At 37.6% G+C, this 18,630-nt stretch overlaps 1 protein-coding gene across 3 annotated transcripts in view; it reads right to left on the reverse strand.

Annotated features, from left to right (window-relative positions):
* The window catches only part of LOC100651474 (neuroligin-1), a 149,968-nt gene that overhangs the window by 115,047 nt on the left and 16,291 nt on the right, over positions 1–18,630 (reverse strand). For all 3 annotated transcript variants that reach the window (XM_048406213.1, XM_048406215.1, XM_020864355.2), the window contains exons 2-3: positions 11,487–11,633; positions 686–874 (exon numbers count right to left, since the gene is read on the reverse strand). In XM_048406213.1, coding sequence (XP_048262170.1) covers positions 686–874; positions 11,487–11,633 — 336 coding nt within the window. The remainder of the gene's footprint in view (positions 1–685; positions 875–11,486; positions 11,634–18,630) is intronic.

The raw sequence follows: 18,630 nt of genomic DNA on the forward strand, positions 1-18,630 counted from the left end.
ATCCCCCTCGACTATGCTGTTGCCGCGCGAGTATCCCGACACCTCTGCCTTCACCGGCGCGCGACCAAACACGAAACGGTACGCTGGAGGGATCGAGGTGAATGGCGGCGAACTAGAATCGGAATGGTTTCCGCGAAACGAACGATGGCTGCGTCGAGTGCGATATCTGATTTCGGAACGATGCTCGCTTCCTACGTACCGTACCATCTCTATAGAATAGATGGCAATTTTCTCTATACGCGTATACTACACGCGCGTAGACGAAGCAAGCCAGAAATTAATATCGGTCGTAGCAAATATTAGTAAGCGGTAAATAAATATCTCAACTGAAAGAAGAATACTAACGTTCTTTCTATCGATTAACTGTCATCCGTCTGCTATTTGCTCTTATCGTTGCGTCTCGGTCATCGCGTACCTGCATACACTTGACACACGCACAACGAACATTCTTGCCACGCGTGTGCATTCTTCCAATTAACTCTTCGTCGTTGTTAACAATCCATTCGGTTCGCAAAAAATTCATACGAATCTTTCACGCTCCTACATTGTGTCGTTCCCTCGTTAACGCAAACGCAAAATTGGATCGTATAAATCCGAACAGGGTCCAACAGTCGAATCAAAGATACGCGGCAAATTTGTATTAAAATAATTCCTAGAGAATTTACGAATCGAAGGATACTATTACCTCTTGCCATGGGTGAGACGGCTAAAAAGTTGGCGAGCGCGGCTCCTGTGCCGTGGCCAAAGAGCGTCAATCGATCCGGGTCGCCGCCAAAAGCGCCGAGATTCTCGTGTAACCAGTGAAGGCCTGCCACTAGATCCATCAATCCGTAATTTCCTTGCGCGCTCCCTTTCGGACCTGTTTTAAGGAAACCTGCGAGAAAAGAAAAATTCTCTGATCGAACACCTTTAAACGCTTTTCGATATCGTTAAAACCGGAAACAGATATTTACGTGCTCGACCTGTGAAACGCCGTGTACACCGTCGCGCTACAAACGGACGATAAACGAACACGAACCTTCGTCGAACGTAAAACGTAACAATTTCGTAAAACCTTCTGATTTACTGTGACTTTTAGGATTATTCAAGATGCGTTTGTAACGTAATAAGGTAGCTTGATCCTACTCGGCAAATTACTTTAGCAAGCTGCTCGCAATTTCCAATATATTTTTGTCGCTTCGCAGCATTGTTGAAAATTTCACAAACACCCGGCGGTTGACGTTTCGATTGGAGTTGGAACACGCCGAAGGAACGGATGAATCCGTGGGTCCTCCGTATGCTTGTTGGTCGCGAAGCCGGCGTCGTTTTACGAGAGACTTGAAAGATAGACTCGCGTGCTTCCTTATCAACGCCATTGCTCTAGAAATTGCCGTTAAAGTGCGACCGTTAAAGTTCGTTAACTCGTCCAGTCGTCCCTCCTTCTCGTCGGATATCATGTTTTCGTATATGGAAGTACGAAACGATCTGAGACAAGCTGTCGCCGATAACGTTGGCGATAGTTAACTCTGTCGTAGCGATGTTCTCGTTTCGTTGACTCAGCACGACGAGCGAGTCCGTAAATTTCGTTAATCCGTTATTCCATTTTTCTCTAGTTCGGTAGCTTATTTATTCGAGTATTTACTCAGGATTTTACGTATCGTTGTGTTTCTATCTCCATAATCATTTGCAAAGACTACAAATATCTTCGTAGCATCCGACATACGTATATACTAGATGAGTGGAGTAATTAGGCCGCGCTCTATTGCTCCTAGAAGAACAGTTGCCTGGTATTAATCTCGCGAGCAAATCATCGTAAAGTAATTGTTGACCAACGTGATTAATCTGAGATTTACAACCACGAGAAAAGAATGTATCCGGTCCGCATTTACTGATTTTTCCAATATATTTGGTTCGTTTTCACGTGTAATATCATCGATGGCAATTTATAATGGAAAATGGGATTTATAGTATAAATTCCATAATATATAAAAGTTGATATTCCGAGAAAGTACCTCTACCAGCGTGTCGAATTTAAAAGAATTACTCGAATACCTATATTGCTTATTTTCATATTAAATACTAATTAAATTGGTAAATGAATCTGTACTGCGTCAACGTTTGTTCGTGTTATACAACAATTCTAACTAAATAGCGTCGTAATTTGTCCGAATAGTAAATCGACGGTAAAAGCGGTGGCGTACGTATTTGCAATTTTGAAGAACAGCGAAGACGAAGAAGAACTTGCATTTCCATTAAAACGAATGATTAAATGGAAAACTATTTGATTTGGATCGGGTCGAAACAGAGCAGAACGGACATGAAACCGAATGTATCGAATTTAATTAAAAACGTCGATCGTAATTTTATAAAATATAGGTAATTGTCAGAAGTACCGTGACTATAAATTTTATCGCCGTAACAGAGCTTTTTCGGCGTTCTTCGGTTAAGAAACGTACTTCACCTTCTCGACAAAACACAGTGCGTATATCGATCGATCGTTCGTGTATACGATACAGTGTCTATAGATATATCGCATTCTCGCTACCTAAGAGGTTTAAGGGTTCTATTCTACGATGTTCCTCGCTCGCACTTTCTGTACTCCTGTACCACACACGTGCAAACCTTTAGCAAATAGATAGACTGGAACTAATCTAACCAACTTACAGCGACACGATACCCTCGATACTGTATACGCGATACTGTATCTCCATGGAAATGAATTCTGAACTCTCTTCTCTTGCACTTTGCCAATATTTTTCCTACTTTTTTGTGCTCAAATCCAGAATTACCATGATTACGTGACACGTAGTCCGATAGGTATGTTAAATCTGCCGAGTGTGTTTCAAAAAGAATAATCGTAGCGATTAATACGACGGATATGACATTTGGACAGAAAATAACGTGTTGGAGGTACCACCTGTTTTATTATTAAACTTTATATTGTTATTATTACGTAAAAGTTTATGCTCAACTTAATTTATAATACAATTATAATTAAGGCTAAAGTACGTTGTATAATATAAAAATACGTATTGAAAATTACAAGAAGTATAATAAGTATATAATATAATAATATAAAAATAGAAATATATATATAAGCGTGTTATAAAGCGCGATTCTTTTATACGGAGCCGCGTTAAAGCGTAGTTGAGATGTAACGAGCAAGTCTTGTAACACCAAAGGGGAGGCAATAAACTGCTACTGCTATTTCACGCGTTTAAATGGGAATTGCGAATTGTAATTAGAAGCTGAAACACAGAGTTGTCTTCTACGTATTTCTTAAGTGCAATTAACGCGTCATAAACTTGGAAAAACACTCGGGTCCAGACTAGAATTTAATATTACGAAATGCACTCGCGTTAAGGCCTACATTAGGACTCGTATAATATCTTTACGTTGCGATAATCTCGCACGAAACACATTTAACATGAAATTTATGAAATGGCTGAAAACCCTTTTATTAACCATCTCGAGCTTCTATTTACGTATTCCTATCGAATTAAATCTTAAAGAGTAATCTAACTGTCTGCATTGACTAAATAGGATATCGAAATCGTCAAATATGCGAATTGCTGGAACAGTTGGTTTTTCAATGGTATACTTTAATTTTATAATTTACAAATACTTTTATATAAAATCACGCAAATTTGGAGCTCAACTTTTAAATAACAAAGTGTCAAACGAAAAAGTACCACAAGTAGGAGATACTAGTAAACGAACGTAAATAATTACACAAACGGATTTTTTATTATTCAAGTGCCAAAATCTTCAACTCGGTTACTTATGTCATCCGCTACTTTGGCTTGTTAATTATTCGTAAATATAATTTAACGCGTACAATGTGGGTCAAAATTAGCGGTATAAGTAAAGCGTAAGCAAAGAATAACGAAATTGCGTTGGAGGCTTCATTTTCCAGGCAATTCTCAAACAGATGGGATTGACAGAAATTGACAGAAAGTTCCTCCACGTGCAAGGATAAGTCGAAAATGTAAATTTCGTTTCGGTCTTTAAAGCGCCTCGTTCTTAGGGAAATGGAATTCGAACATCTATTCGACAAATTTTCGAATTCGATTTTCTTAAAAATGAATTTTTCCATGTAATTTTATTATTCTCGAGTTTCGTCTTATCTCGAATTACAGAATTTTTCTGAATTCGCCGCGAATTTAGGACCACGGTGTATAGGAAAAAGAAAGAAGAAAAAGTAACTATCGATTCTAAAATTGTCTATATTTCACGGAATATTTCGGAATTTGTCGAGCTCGTAGCATCTCGAAGATCGATAGTCGTTATCGAGCGTTATTCTCGCGCATGCAAATCGTAAAAAAACATAAAAGATAAAAAAAAATGTTACCGAAATTGAATATTTCAGGTACTTATGTTTAATCAAAAATTCGTATCTCGTGATCTTTTAAATATTTAAGTATCTTGGAAATTTATATCTCCTACGTACGAATTATTTAGGTTAATTAGAATATAAAATAGCAAATTGAAATTTCAAACAGAAAATAGTAATACGATCAACGTTTGCTACTCGTCTGTTTCAGGTATAAAGTTCTAAAGGTATAAAAGTATAAAACAATCGTTTTCAAAGTAAACTCAGTAAGTCGATGAACTTCTAATTTACGCAAATACGCGATACTGCAGCTCGATTGGTTTAATTATGACCACGACGGAGGAGATCCAGAGTACTGATTACCTTTAGCATTTACCCTAACAATGTTACACCGCCGCTTCCGTAATTACTCAAAGCTTATCGCTCGTTTCATTAGGTTCGACTCGAGTTCGAAACCACCGGTTCAAGGTTATTCAGAGAGTAATCAGAAACTTGCTGGCGGGAAGCTACGCGAAGGATATTGCTCCACGTACTTGGTGGTCGAATCCCGAATTGCTTGTACGGGAACTTTCCAATTAAAATGCAAATGTTCACCTCGTCGCGATTCGGCCAACGATTGCTTCTCCGTTTCCTCGATAAAGTCGCTGACGTCTTTGATCGATTTGCTTAAAATATTAAAGGCTGCGTCGTTATACTCGACGATAGAACCGTTATTTAATTGGATATAATATGCGAGAAAAGGAAAGGAGATAAAATTTTGTCGAGCTGTCTAAGTATCGATTTGCTCTTTCGATTTCCCCGAAAATCGCTCGAACATTTTACTCGAGATATCGTGAATTTATGTTGGTCGGAGTACTTTTGTGATCTCGCGTGTAACACGTGCTACGATAACGCATATTTTTAAAGCTTATTATTGAAATCACTGTTACGTCTTAAACGGTATGCTAAACGCGTTAAACGGAATAAAATTACGTAGACCAAACATTTTGAACCGAAGCTGCTCTCTGAGCGAAATCAAATGCCAAATTCCGGACTATCGATTCATTTATGTAGTAAATTCATGGAGTGCGGCTATTCAACGCGTCACGCGCGATTGTATACGATTTTATCAGTGGTGTTGCAGAGTTCGATACCGGCGCGAGTCGACGTGACAAGAAAACTAGACTTCACCAGCCAAGGTTTTGCTCGATTTCGGCTTTCAGCGAGAACAAGTTCTCGTCAAGATTTAATGCCGGCTGTGATTTACGATTTAACCGTGCGATCAATTCGACCAGTCGATTTCAATTTCAATAGTTTCGCTTTTGACTCAGCTTTGATAGACTTGCGCAAGAACGACGAATTTTAGTCACCTATTTTAATGGTAATTTAGGTTTGGAAAGCCGTTTATCCGACGATTATGTACAAACCACTTTTTAACGAAGAACGATATTAACTCGTGGTTTCAATTTCTTCATATCTCCTTATAAATAACAAATTTTTTAAGAATCTTCCACTTTTCAACAATTTTCTCCACTCGAAACTCGCTTACGATAACATCGTTCCACGTTATGTCCTATAAAATTACGTTATATACTCTTGCGTATTTTATCAAAATTTGCGCACGAACGATTCTTTATCTTATTATCTATCGTTCGTTGTATCAAACCGCGCCATGTATGAACATTCGTGTTTAGATAAAACCGTTAGTCGATAAAACAGGACGATATATCTAGATCGAACGAGAACTTGTAATTACGATCGTCCGTGATCTTGTTCTCCTGCGCTTTATTTATTTGACTTTTACTTGCACGCGCATCCCCGTAGTCGTCCTTATCGGTGCTCAAACTTACAACGCTAAACGCCCGATAAAGGTTGAACTCTGTTCGCGACGACGCGAGACAGGCTGCGATACGCGTGCAGGTGGAAATTTAACGGGTTTGGTAACCGAAACGAGAGTGGAAAACAGGTCGGAAAACAAACAGGAAGAAGTTGGAATCGATCGACGCGACGGCGACATATCGGGTAACGCCGTGGGCGGCATTGTTTCGGTTTAACAGCAAGCGAAATATACAGAGAGACGGTTCCAATTCTAACAAAGGGAAGCAACGAAACAGCTGCGAGTTGAGAGTCGCGGTTGATCGCGTGCGAGAATCGGGGAAATTATATTTTGATTATGATCGAACTTTGCATCGTTTAATGAGAGCGATCTCTATTATTCGATCGTTGATTAATACGTCGTACTTTCATCAGTGATACATATTTCTAGCAGAAGACGATGTAACCGTTGATTGGTTTCTCACATTTTGAAGATATCTCGAAGAAAAATTACCACGTTCTTTCATCCAGGGAAAAGGGTAGGAGAAATTTCAGAGCGAACGAAGACGGTACTATATTTTCTAGATATTCGTTCGATTTGCTGGATTTCGCTATCGCATAGGAAATCTCGGAAACACGCAAAAATTTGAAATTCCTTCTACGACCGTTCACGGCCGCGTCAGCGAATAGATAGTAGCGAATTGTGCACGTGCACGGCCCGTACTCCGCTACACCGAACAACCACCTATTGTACCATGGGAACGAGTTGTCCCGAATGGGCGACATTCTGCTCGATTTATCCTGAATTTATAGCACGCCTATCTGCCAAGTGTCGACGCTCGCTATCCCACCATCGCAATCGGTCAATTACATTCGACGAGCGACGAGTTAAAGTAGAAAGTAACAATGAGCGAGGGCTTTCGATTCACCGTACGTTGTTGGAAATCCTGCTTTTGATATTCTCGTTGATCGCTCCAATAACGGATAAAACATTGCTTAGAAACGAAAGAAAGCGACGTATCTTTTGAAAACTTCGTATTACAACGTAATCTTTGCTACATTTGATCGTGCTATCGGAAGTTATCGTCGATTTATCCGTAACGATATCGTTAAACGTTCAGATTTTAAAAAGGTCGAAACAAATTTTAACCGTGCCGATCAGGTCGAACGATGAATTACGATACGAGTTACGATCAGCCGACTAGAAAGAGCGTAGGGGAAACAAGAAATCAAAGTTACGGTTTCCAGCCACGGATGAAATCGAACGAGGGCGCGATTTCGCGCGCGGAATGCTTCCACGGAATGGAGACAGAAGTGACGATTCTCTTGTGTTCCGTCGCTCCGTCCTATGGCAATCCGATACCGATAGCAGCACCGTTCCTATTCAACTGCCGCTCGTTGATTATTCTTTTATTCCGGAAACTTGGTATTTTAAAACAAAAACCGCCGACGTCGATCGCCAGCAACGGATAAAAGAAGAGGCGAGCAGGAGGGCCAGAATTATGATTGTCGAATGAAAGTACGCTTCTTTTTCTATCCTTTCTGTCTCTGTTTTCTTTTTTTCTTCTCTCTCTCTCTCCCTTTTTTATCGTTTTCGCAACAATCTAAATTCTACCGGCTCTTTCGAGCAGTCTCCTTCCTCGCGAGTGCTAAACTCTTTTCAAGCGCAATTTTTTCTTCGGCCCTTGCTTAATTAAAAATTCCATCGACAAATTGTGAATACGAGCCAATGCCCTGCTAGAGAACATTTTACAATTCGACGTTACGACGTCGATTTAGCTGGGAAATCCTTGATCGTTGCTGTCGTGTCCCGCGAAATTCAAAGAGGTCTTTAAAATCGTAGAGGAAAAGGGAAAAGGAAAAGGAGAGAGAGAGAGAGAGAGAGAGAGAGAGAGAGAGAGAGGCAGAGAGATAAGGGCTTTAGAGTGCTTATAGAGGGAGCTGTTTCACGTTTGAATCTCGCCTTATCGCCGGAGAGTGTTTTTATTGTCGTTATATTTCCTTTGTTTTCTTTGCCCCTTTGTTCCACGGCCTTTGGGTTTTGCACTCGCAACAAGGGCGTCGTTTTCCTACCGACGGTCCTCTTTATTTCGCGAATTCTCTAAACGAAATAGGATCCTTCGATCCGGTAATCGATCGATCCTTTTGACAACGTTTGGAATATTTCGTCATCTGTCGTACTTGCTAACTTTAAATTTAACGTTCACGCATCTCACGCAACATTTGCAATTTCCTGCGCTTCTGTGGATTTGTAACAAGCGAGAACTCGTTATCGAACTCCTTAACAACGACCAATCAGGGAAACTGGCGCGCTACTCGAACTCGCGCATCCAAAACACTACCGAATAAGATCACCATTGAATCGAGTTGAAACGTTCAACAGATCCTTCCCTCTCTGTCATCCCTTTGAAACCGAGCATCCGCCATCCCTTCTGTCTCATTTCGCGTTTAATTTCGTATTCGAGGGTTCATTTGCTGCGTTGAATGGCCGTATAAGTACTATTCAAGTTGTCGTTTAGCCCGTTCAAGTATCTCCCTCGAAGCAGGTCAGTTTTTTCTTCCTTTTCTCTTTTCACATCTCTGTTATCTCAGCGTTTCGTCCTCGATGGCAACCAGCTATAGCATTTTGCCAGCGTATAAATAGCTTCGAGAAAGCTTTAACAAATGCTGTTCGTCGAACGCCCATAAAAGACGTACGCGTATGTATCGGAGCAAGAAACGAGCTTGCATTTTTTTTTTCGTTGCAGCATATAGGAATAAATTCTGATCGGTTACAATGACTTCGATCTAATCTGTCCCGAACAGATAATGCCACATCGAACAACAAAGATATTATCATCTAACGTCGTACAGATTAAGAACGGGTTAAGATTCAGCCTTGATCTCTTTCGTCTCGTCTCAAAGAGAATTTTCATCGATCGTTAAAAAGCCACGCATAAGGAGCAACGTATCACGATGGCGATTCTATTGTGTAATTTCTCAGTTTGAGACGCGTAGTCGCGGTGTAAACCTAGTTCCTCAACAACAAGCAGGACGACCAGGTTCTCGAAGCTGGTCGGTTTAACCGTTGGTTGATCATTTTGCGAATATTTCACCGAGCAATTTTCCCGTTGAATAACGGCCAAAGGGAACTTCGGATTGCGCCTTTCTCTTTTCGATCCCTTCAAACCATGGTGAAAAATCTGCGAGCTACCTCATCTTGGTTAAAGCGTTATCCGAATAACGTATAATCTTTGAAACAGACCTAGAATCGCTGATCGTAGAATTTCTACCTCTACAAGCTACAAATTAGCCTTGGATCATCGCTATCGACTCATTTTTTAACATTATATATACATAATATATACATATGTAACATATTTATATATAACCAATAAGAGCAAAAGAGTTAAACGAACCGAATTATAGATTTTTTAAGACTAAGGATAAATTTTCAGTTGTACAAATAAGTGGATTTCTGATGTAAAAATGGCATGGTTGAAAAAAGAACATGCTATCGGAGTAAACTACTATTGTCCGATATGAGACTTGGAAAAGCAAGTTTGAAAAAGCTATTATTCCAACTGGCAATTCTTTTTTTTTTTTTTTTTTCTTTACTCTATTCGGTATTTTTTCCAGAGGAAGAATACGAAGAAGTTGTTTCGCATCGATTAGCAATTTCAGCCCGAAAACATATACTGGCCACTGACCGACTTCGAAGTTGAAAGCATCGTTACGGATTTAATATAAGTTGGGAAAGAAGTCCAGTTGCTGGTACTCGAAGTAGAAGGAAATAAGACAAACGAGAACGCCGTACTTTCAGCAAAAGGTAGGGAACAAAATCAACCGTAACGAGCGAGAACTTCCAAGACTTTATTCGAAGAGCGTCGCAACGGTATGCGCGATTGTAATCCCGCTTTTATGCATTTTCGAATTCCTCGATGTTGTGACAAGTAATATTCAGTTCGCTGGCGTTACACGATGTAAAAATGATCGTTGATGGCAGAACCGAAACAAAACGAGAAATTATTTATAAAAATGAAGCTTTGTTTTCGAGTGACTGGCAATTAGCGATGATTAAATAATAACTCGTGCAGTAAAAAGATATTACTATCAAAATTAAAACGACGTAAAATATCATCGTATAACAAAATAAAAATAAAAATATCAATATTACCGTGTATCAATCTGGTCGTATACATGTTCCTATTTACCATTAATAATTCAAGCATAAAAGTAATAAAAATAAAAATAGGGGAGAATGCTTGGCGAAGCACGAAATTAAAAATCTGTTTGCCTAAATCACGGAGGCATAGTAACGTGGTTCCTTTATATGTTTATTAAAAACCTATCTTTCATTTTTCGTATATTATCGTCCTAAAAGAAAACCTCTTTATGATTTAAAGTCGTCCGTGAAATTTGCAAAATTAAAATTAAACGCGTACGATCGTACAGCGAACGATTACTTTATTGTTCGACGCGTGTCCTGATCAGCGAAGAGGCAGGGTTGAATTTATCAATATCGTCGCTACGATTATCGATACTCGCAACAACACCGACTGACTGAAAACCGTTCGAGAGCTATTAATTGCGAACCTATTCGAAATAGCAAATGTTGCCTCTGGTAGGACGATTCAGAAATGTTCAATGAAAATATTTTCCAACAAAGCGGTATCGAATATCGTCTATCGAGGAAAACGGTATTCGCCGGTAAAAAGTATTGGATCCCCGGATGAGATACAAGATGAGAGACCAAATGTACCATGATCCAATTTTGTCTTTACAATTTTGTCTCTTAGTCGTAGGATTACCCAGTAGATGGTGATACACCCGGTAAGAAGCTATCGACAAACCATGCATATTTTATTCGATAAAATGCCAATTCTATAAAAGTTTTCAAATTTCCTTACGAATTTGCCGAACAATTCAATACGGTAAGAACTTGGCTTATTTGAATTCGTCGAAGGGTGAACAGTTCACATATATACATAACTGGAGTTCGTTGATTCTCCTCTCTACTACCTATGATTTTTCGTTGAAATAACACAAGTTCACGTTCGGATAAATGAATTCGATCGATAAAAGTTCGTTTAATCAGGCATTGACTGCAGTTTCGTTTCAATAAACGAAATTACACAGTAAGTGCTTTATTTTCGCGGAATTTCTCTTTATTTTCTGTCTCTTAATAGATCGTTGCCAAAAATGTGTTCTATCGTTCTTACAGATGCGAGAATTAAAATCCATCCGACTTAAATCCAATTATATCACTTTTGTAAAAATTTGTACATACGCGGTTGAGAGATTATACGATTAGAAAATTATTCGGTTAACGAATTAGGAGCATGAAAATGTAATGAAATGAGAAAAAATATTTTAGTTAACAAAGTGAAGAGAAACTTACCGAGTACACCAAGACGAAAATTAATAGAAACGACGATAAGACGACCATAAGCAGCCAACGCAGTGCCGTCGAAGGAATTTCCAGCGCCCCATGAATAGGAATCACCGTGAATTAGAAGAAGGGCTGGTAATAAGTCTGGGGTACTACCTGCAACGTTGGATCGTTATCGTTAATCGCTTTGTCTACGGCTACAAGAATTTCTGGTTATTCGTCGAATGTTGGACGCTGTAACAAAATTGGAGAGAAAAGATTAAAATGAAAAATACTGCAAACTTACGGTAATTGTTCCGTACGTCGCAATTTTTTTACATGCACGTTGCTTTTCCTTTATGCCAGAATATTATTACGAGAAAATAAAATAAATACGTAAAATACCGTAAGTTTTAAAACTGGTTAAAAATACGAAGAAGGCGATCATCGTATAATGATATATATTCGTGCGTAGGTATATACGAATATCGGTAATTCCATTGTTGTACAATTTTTCCATGATTAATACTTTCGAAAACGAGAAGCATTTTCTTCGTGTGCTCTTGGTTTCGCAATTTTTTCTGTTATCACGGGCAAGTCTGTGTTTTAAACGTGGAATAAAAATAACGCAACTGCCCGATCGGACGAAATTTTTTCTAGCTTTTCCTGGTCCGAAATAAAACCTGGTTAAATTCGATGGAGATAGAGAGGCGTACATCCGTTGACGATAAAAATTTATAAACGTCAAGCGGTTGCGCGGCAAAAGAATCGATCTGCAACATTGACCTAATCATAGCGTTTTAATTTCATTCGTTAAACGTTTCGTTAAACCTCGCACAAAATTATCCAACGTTAGAATAAAACGATATAGCGGAATCATAGTTGCCCGTGTTATATTACTTCCATGTAATCAGCTTACAACTAAAACTATACCATGCTATGGAATAGAGTATTTGAATATCGCTATTGTTAGTGTTATTATCAACGTTATTATCACTACAGTTTGCATGAAATTTACGAAGCCGCCAGAGTACCATACAGACGCTGTCTGGTAAGATCTTGTTAGGAAACAGCAGCATTCAACGAGCGGACAACGTAGACGCGGGAATCGATATTCATCGATAGCGCTAAGAATTGATATTCGCGTGGTAATGCAGCCACGTGTATTCGTATATGTATACGTATATTTGATATTCGATATTCGATGTTAGATATTCTATACGCATGCGCCCAAATAGTATGCAAATATTATAGTAGAAAATATAAATAACTTCGGTGTAATTAATTATAAAAAAGTTATTATTTTCATTTGTTCGAATTTTTTCGCAGAAAAATAACAATGATATAATATGACAATCGCCGAAAGATTTCTGAACTGAAACACCTCGACAAAAGTTTTTAGAAGCCTCGTGTTGTACATTGGATATTTTCGATAAATAGCTTCGTACATTTTCGTCATTCAGTGGATATTTAAATCATCGATATTCATCGGATACCGTTAATATTCAATGGTAATATTGTAATTTATCGAATCAATATTCATCGATGAAATCCATATTTATCGGTGCTGTGGAATATTGATTTTTGAATAATTTAGTAATCCCACAAACTAATATTTCACGCATCCGATTATTAATTATGTAAAAATTCCATACCCAGTTTCGAAATAATCCACTGTTCGAAGAGCAGAAAGCAAGAATGAAACAATTTATAAATAGTTTTTCATCGTTGCGCTTATTTCGTTTATTTTCCCTAAATCTTTCACGATTTTTCATAATTAAGCAAAAATCATTCGCAGTAATTACCTACTATATATTACTAATCATTTTCGCGACAGAAATTCAACGCTTTTAATTTTACATTTATCATTATTATTATTATTTGTTTATTATTATCGAAAGTGGATAACGGACATCTTCGAATAGAAAAAATTAAAACGCGTACAAACGTTTCGTTTGTCATCTGAATTATTTACTTTCGCAAATTGCAAACGCAATAATTTAAAACAATTTAAAAGTGAACACAGTTTAAAACGATAAACTTTACTATAAAATTAAAATATAATCTCCACGTTTCGCGATAAGTGTTGACCAACAAAATTTGCATATACTTTCTGGGGTAAAAGGACGAGAAAGAGGACGAGCGAAGCAAGATTTAAACATGTAGCGCATCATAGAAAAGAAGTACCTTGTCGCGTGGTAGTTTCCTGTAAAGTCTTTAATAACGGTTAACGTAAAGGTGCAACAACAACTTTAATTTCGAAAATACAGTCGAGCAATTAAGTTAAAAGCAAGCCAAGCACTCAGGTGCAATTGCGAATAACGTACAGAGTTTCTTCGCTCTCGTAACGAATCACGAGCAACCAAATATTGTCCGGCTTTCCAATTTATAAATGGATAGCGCTAGAAAACCATTATGGAGTGCTACGTACGATCGAGTTATCGAACATGTCGTTTGTACGTACATCGATTGAAAACTGTAGAAAATATAATACTACATACTGCTGAAACACCGCGCGAACGTTAACGCAAATAATCGTATCGTTACTTTCGCACACTTTCTTAAGGTAATATCTCTTTCTGTGCGTACAACTTTATCTTCGCATGTAAAAATAACGCGTTTTTACTACAGATATATCGCGCTTTACCATAAAGAAGGCAACTCGGAAAACATGTTTCTCGAACGATCTTTCCATCTTTTGACAAACTAGAATTTTTCAGTCGTATCACTTTCATAGCAAAGGCGTATGTACATCGTATTTGGCGAATGATCTTTCCGAATCTTCCCTGTTTGCGTCATAAAGTATATCATAATCGGAGGAATTATCGTTTAGATCATGAAAATAAATCCAACGCAGGCTTTCGTGCATTCGTGACAATTAATAAATAAATATATAAAAATGTATAAAAATCTGCAAAGATACAAAAGTACATAAAATATCAAAAGCGAGTAGCGAACATACGCTATTGTTATTAAAAATCCTTCGGCTGTTTTCAAATTTGAAAATAAAAGGTCGTCCGCGCAGTATCTCGACAATATTTAAATCTAATAAAACGGATCTTCGCCGATACGTTCCAGGCGTTCCGTACTTTTTTCCTGTACAACGATCTAAACGCGAAAACGTGGATAACGCTATTATATCGTCAACTCGTATAAACATATTGTACACGTTTGAAGACGAAAGGTCCGTTTGAAACAAGCAGGTTTGCCAGAAAAATCAATTTTTTACGAAGGCTGATTACCATTTACTTTCATAAACGGCAGAGGGAATAGGCTGGAGAACTTTGTATTATATCGTTACTCCACGGTCCAAGTTACACTCGCTCCACTCCCTGAGGACGAATCAGCACGTTCACGATTCATGAAATCACATAATTGTCCATGAACGAGCCACAACGCTCCTACCGTAGCGCTATAAGCGATGGCGAACAAGACGAGACGTCCACCTGTTGCAAAATCTGACATGACACTGCACTATCGTGCCAGACCGGACAGATAGGTGACTAAACCGAGCCACTATCAACGTATCCTCTATCCGATAAACCAGAGATCGTATCTTGGATAAATTTACGGGTGATTCGATATTTTGCATTACCTCTGACATCCGCACCGCCTGATCTACCCTTATCGCTGTTCGGGACATCTGATCGCGCATTACCCTCCACTGTGTTTGCGAATCGAAATTTTACCAGATGCGCTATGTTATCTGAATCGATGCTGTGTGGATGTTAAACGTTGTTTTTCAACACTTTTTTGGAGCTTTCTAACTTTGAAGATTTCTATAGCGCAAGGATACTCAACGGATTAACGAAACTTAATATTATAATATACATCCATTTATCGCAATTTATTTGTAACAATGTGCTCCCATTAATCAAAACATGAGAAACTAACGATCGATATCAGGCATCTCGGAGTTTACGAGTTTTCGATATTTTCAAAAGTTTCGTGTCGCGAACATAGAATGTTTAAAACAGTTTAGTACATCGACTCGTCCCTCGTTCCTTTCGCAAGACACGAAATTGTGTATACAGGCTCGGTAGCTTTATTTTCTTTCGTTCCAAGTTAGACAAATACGATGTTTTTGATACCGAATGCTGCCAGTAAGGTTACGAATTATTTTACCATGTTTATAAAAATCGATGTGATCATTGTGTAGATATTGCTTGTATACGTGCTTTGTTTACGTTTTAGATGTATACATTTTGTGTGTGTGTGTGTGTGTAGATCGTTAATCCGTGTACCTGTTCGTGCCACCGGTTCGTGCGGCCTCCCTCTCCCCACCACTTTGGAAGTTGCTCAGCGAAACTAAGATACAAGGAGTCAGTCATTCAGTCGTCTCCATTCGTACCGACAACGTGAATTGCGTTGCGTCAGGTTTGTAACGTATTCTAATTTATTGGTGACGTCGGTTCTTCGTTACTATCGTTACTATCATTACTATCGTTTATATCTCGTTATTAATATCGTTTAATTAATACATATTTATTTAACGATTCATTGAACATTAGGGTAATTTTTTAATTAGGGTAATTTAAAACATTAGGGTAAATTTTTGTTTTAATTGTTCTTCGGTCGTCTATTCATTTTAAATAATACCATTTAAATAATATCGTTCTTTCTTTCAGCGCCCCTTATTACTACGTTTATTACTGAAAATACTGCTGTATGAGATACATTCCATTGTTAGCGCTAACGTTACTACGACTGCTAAAATACAGAACTTTATTACGAATGTAATATATATATATATACATGTATGAAATTGTGTTCGATTTCATGCGTAACAAAGTATTACAATGAAACATCTTAATGTTGCTACGAAGGCTTGAATTATTTTTTAAAATCTTTTCGACCGCGATATTTTTCATCTTTTAACAGTAATGTAGAATTCTATAAATATTCGAACTTTGTTTGCGTGAAACAAAAATTGATTCGCGATCATCGCCACGTTTGTGGCAAAAATTCTGCAAAAAATGATTTATGCGCATATCTTTCGGTTCACTATGTTGCAAGTCACTATGTTGTTGTAGGAAATGACAACAGATACTGTTAAAAGTTAAAGGACAAAGTAATTTTATGATAATCGGGTTTCCTCTTATCTTAGTTATTTCAAATGAAATTTTCAAGTTTTAATTCAGTTTAAATTCAATTACTTACAATTCATTTACTTAGAATTCTCGTTTTCAATTTTCCTAGTTTCGATTAAAAAGATACAAACGATTCTCTATTTTTGCTAAAATTTAATCAATAGTAATTTAATATAATTGCTAATTAGTACTTTATTTTTCATGTATAAAATGTTCTCGCTTCAGAGACGCATTTTTCTTTTTTCTTTTTTTTTTTTAGTGCTAATCCAATAAATGAGTTTGTTTCAGATTTATCAATTTACAGAAATTTCATTGAATATATTCATTTATATTACATATAAAGGAGGTAAACAAAAGAAAAGAGCTAAGTGTTACGAAATAATGTTTGCGCCTTACCAATCGGAAGATAATTATACATATTTTATAGGATTTTACTAACCTTTCGCAGATCGAATTTGTTTCAAGATCTTTTGAGGCATCGAACGAAGGGGACTCATACTCCATACAATATCCCCTCCCTTTCCTTTTATCACATTTAGATTATTACGTAGATAGAATGGACAGATATTTAGATTTTTACGTGGGTGCGATTTATGGTTAGGTTGGCTACCTTGAGCTTGTAATCTAAGTAAGTAGGTAAGGTGTAGGTAGCAAATAGGTTGACACAGTAGCAAGAAGTATGGCATGGTAGTAAAAGCATGACGTCGCAGTACAAGCATGACATTGTATGCATACAACGTATATATTATGTAGTAGTTAATTCTATATGACGCATATTTCATCTTATTCTCTTGTTCTTTTAGTTCAATTTTTGATTCTAATTAATCGTTATAATTTTTAATCGCGTTATAATTAATTAGCTTTCTTTTTCGCGATACAAAGAGTTAAAAATTTTAATGTACATACGTATATATAAAACAATGCCGCATATAGAATTACGATTAGATTAAGATTTAATTTAATTTTTAGATTTCAGATTTCCACGTATCCTAATCAGGTTCCTAGTTTTCGCGTCGGTTTTTTTTTTAAATTAAAGCTCCTTTTGCTGTTTGTTTTGAGCAATGCGTAAACGCACACCAACCATTCGACGATGAATAAATTTTAGATTTCTTTGCGCATAAAGGAGGGTGGATGGGTCGCGAATAGGGTGGGTCTCCACTCGTAGCACCTCCTCGCAATGAGACCCGGCCAATCGGTATTATTTTATATAGTATAATTACCAATCGTATCACTATACAACAAAGCAATTAACCGTATAACTGGTATAATTGTTAATTATATGGTAAATAATATGAGCTAATTAGCTGCGACCCTGACTACGCGTTCGTATCAATGCATCTGTCGTATATTACATTAGCGAAATATAATTTAGATATAATTTAAAAGCGTAACTAATAATAAGTACGTTTGGTACTTGATAAAGTATATGTAGTTCGTTGCATTCGTGTCCTTGAACCTTTTTATCTATAAATCGGATTACGCTAATCTTTACGATCTTTTTTTCCTGAGTCTCGATAAAGTCGCAAAAACCAATAAAACAAGTATATAGTACTATATTTATTTATGTTATATAAAAGTTCTAATTAAACGGTATTTGCATTGAATTTGTTGGAAAGTTTGCGAGGCGAAATCCAGAAGGTAGAAAAGTCGAACGTACGATTAGCATCCATGAACCGAACGAAAGTCGCGGTCGGGGAATTTCCAACCGTCTTGAGATCTTAACGAGAGATCTTGAAGTCGTTACCAGAAGCGGAGGTGCAGCTAGAATTTAAAAATATCCCAAGGGAGAGACGATTCGGGGTGAAACGTAGATCACCTTGGGCTCTCTTCGTTACCTTTCACGGTATTGTAAAAAAAGAAATCCAGTCAGGAAAAGGGAATAGAAAGCGAAAAAGAAGGAAGAAGAGCGGGCAATGGGGGATGGGAGAAGAAAAGAGCTTTCCAAGAAGAATTAATTCTCCCGACTTCTGACCTCTTCCATGCACGTCCGCTCGATTTTATCCGACTGCGTCCTTTCAGAAGCGAGTGAATCTCGAGGAAATGTGACGTTTTCCAACCAATGGAAATAACAAATTGCTTTGTGG

Source organism: Bombus terrestris, chromosome 1 (genome assembly GCF_910591885.1).
Source record: "Bombus terrestris chromosome 1, iyBomTerr1.2, whole genome shotgun sequence".
NCBI classification, from domain to species: Eukaryota; Metazoa; Arthropoda; class Insecta; order Hymenoptera; family Apidae; genus Bombus; species Bombus terrestris.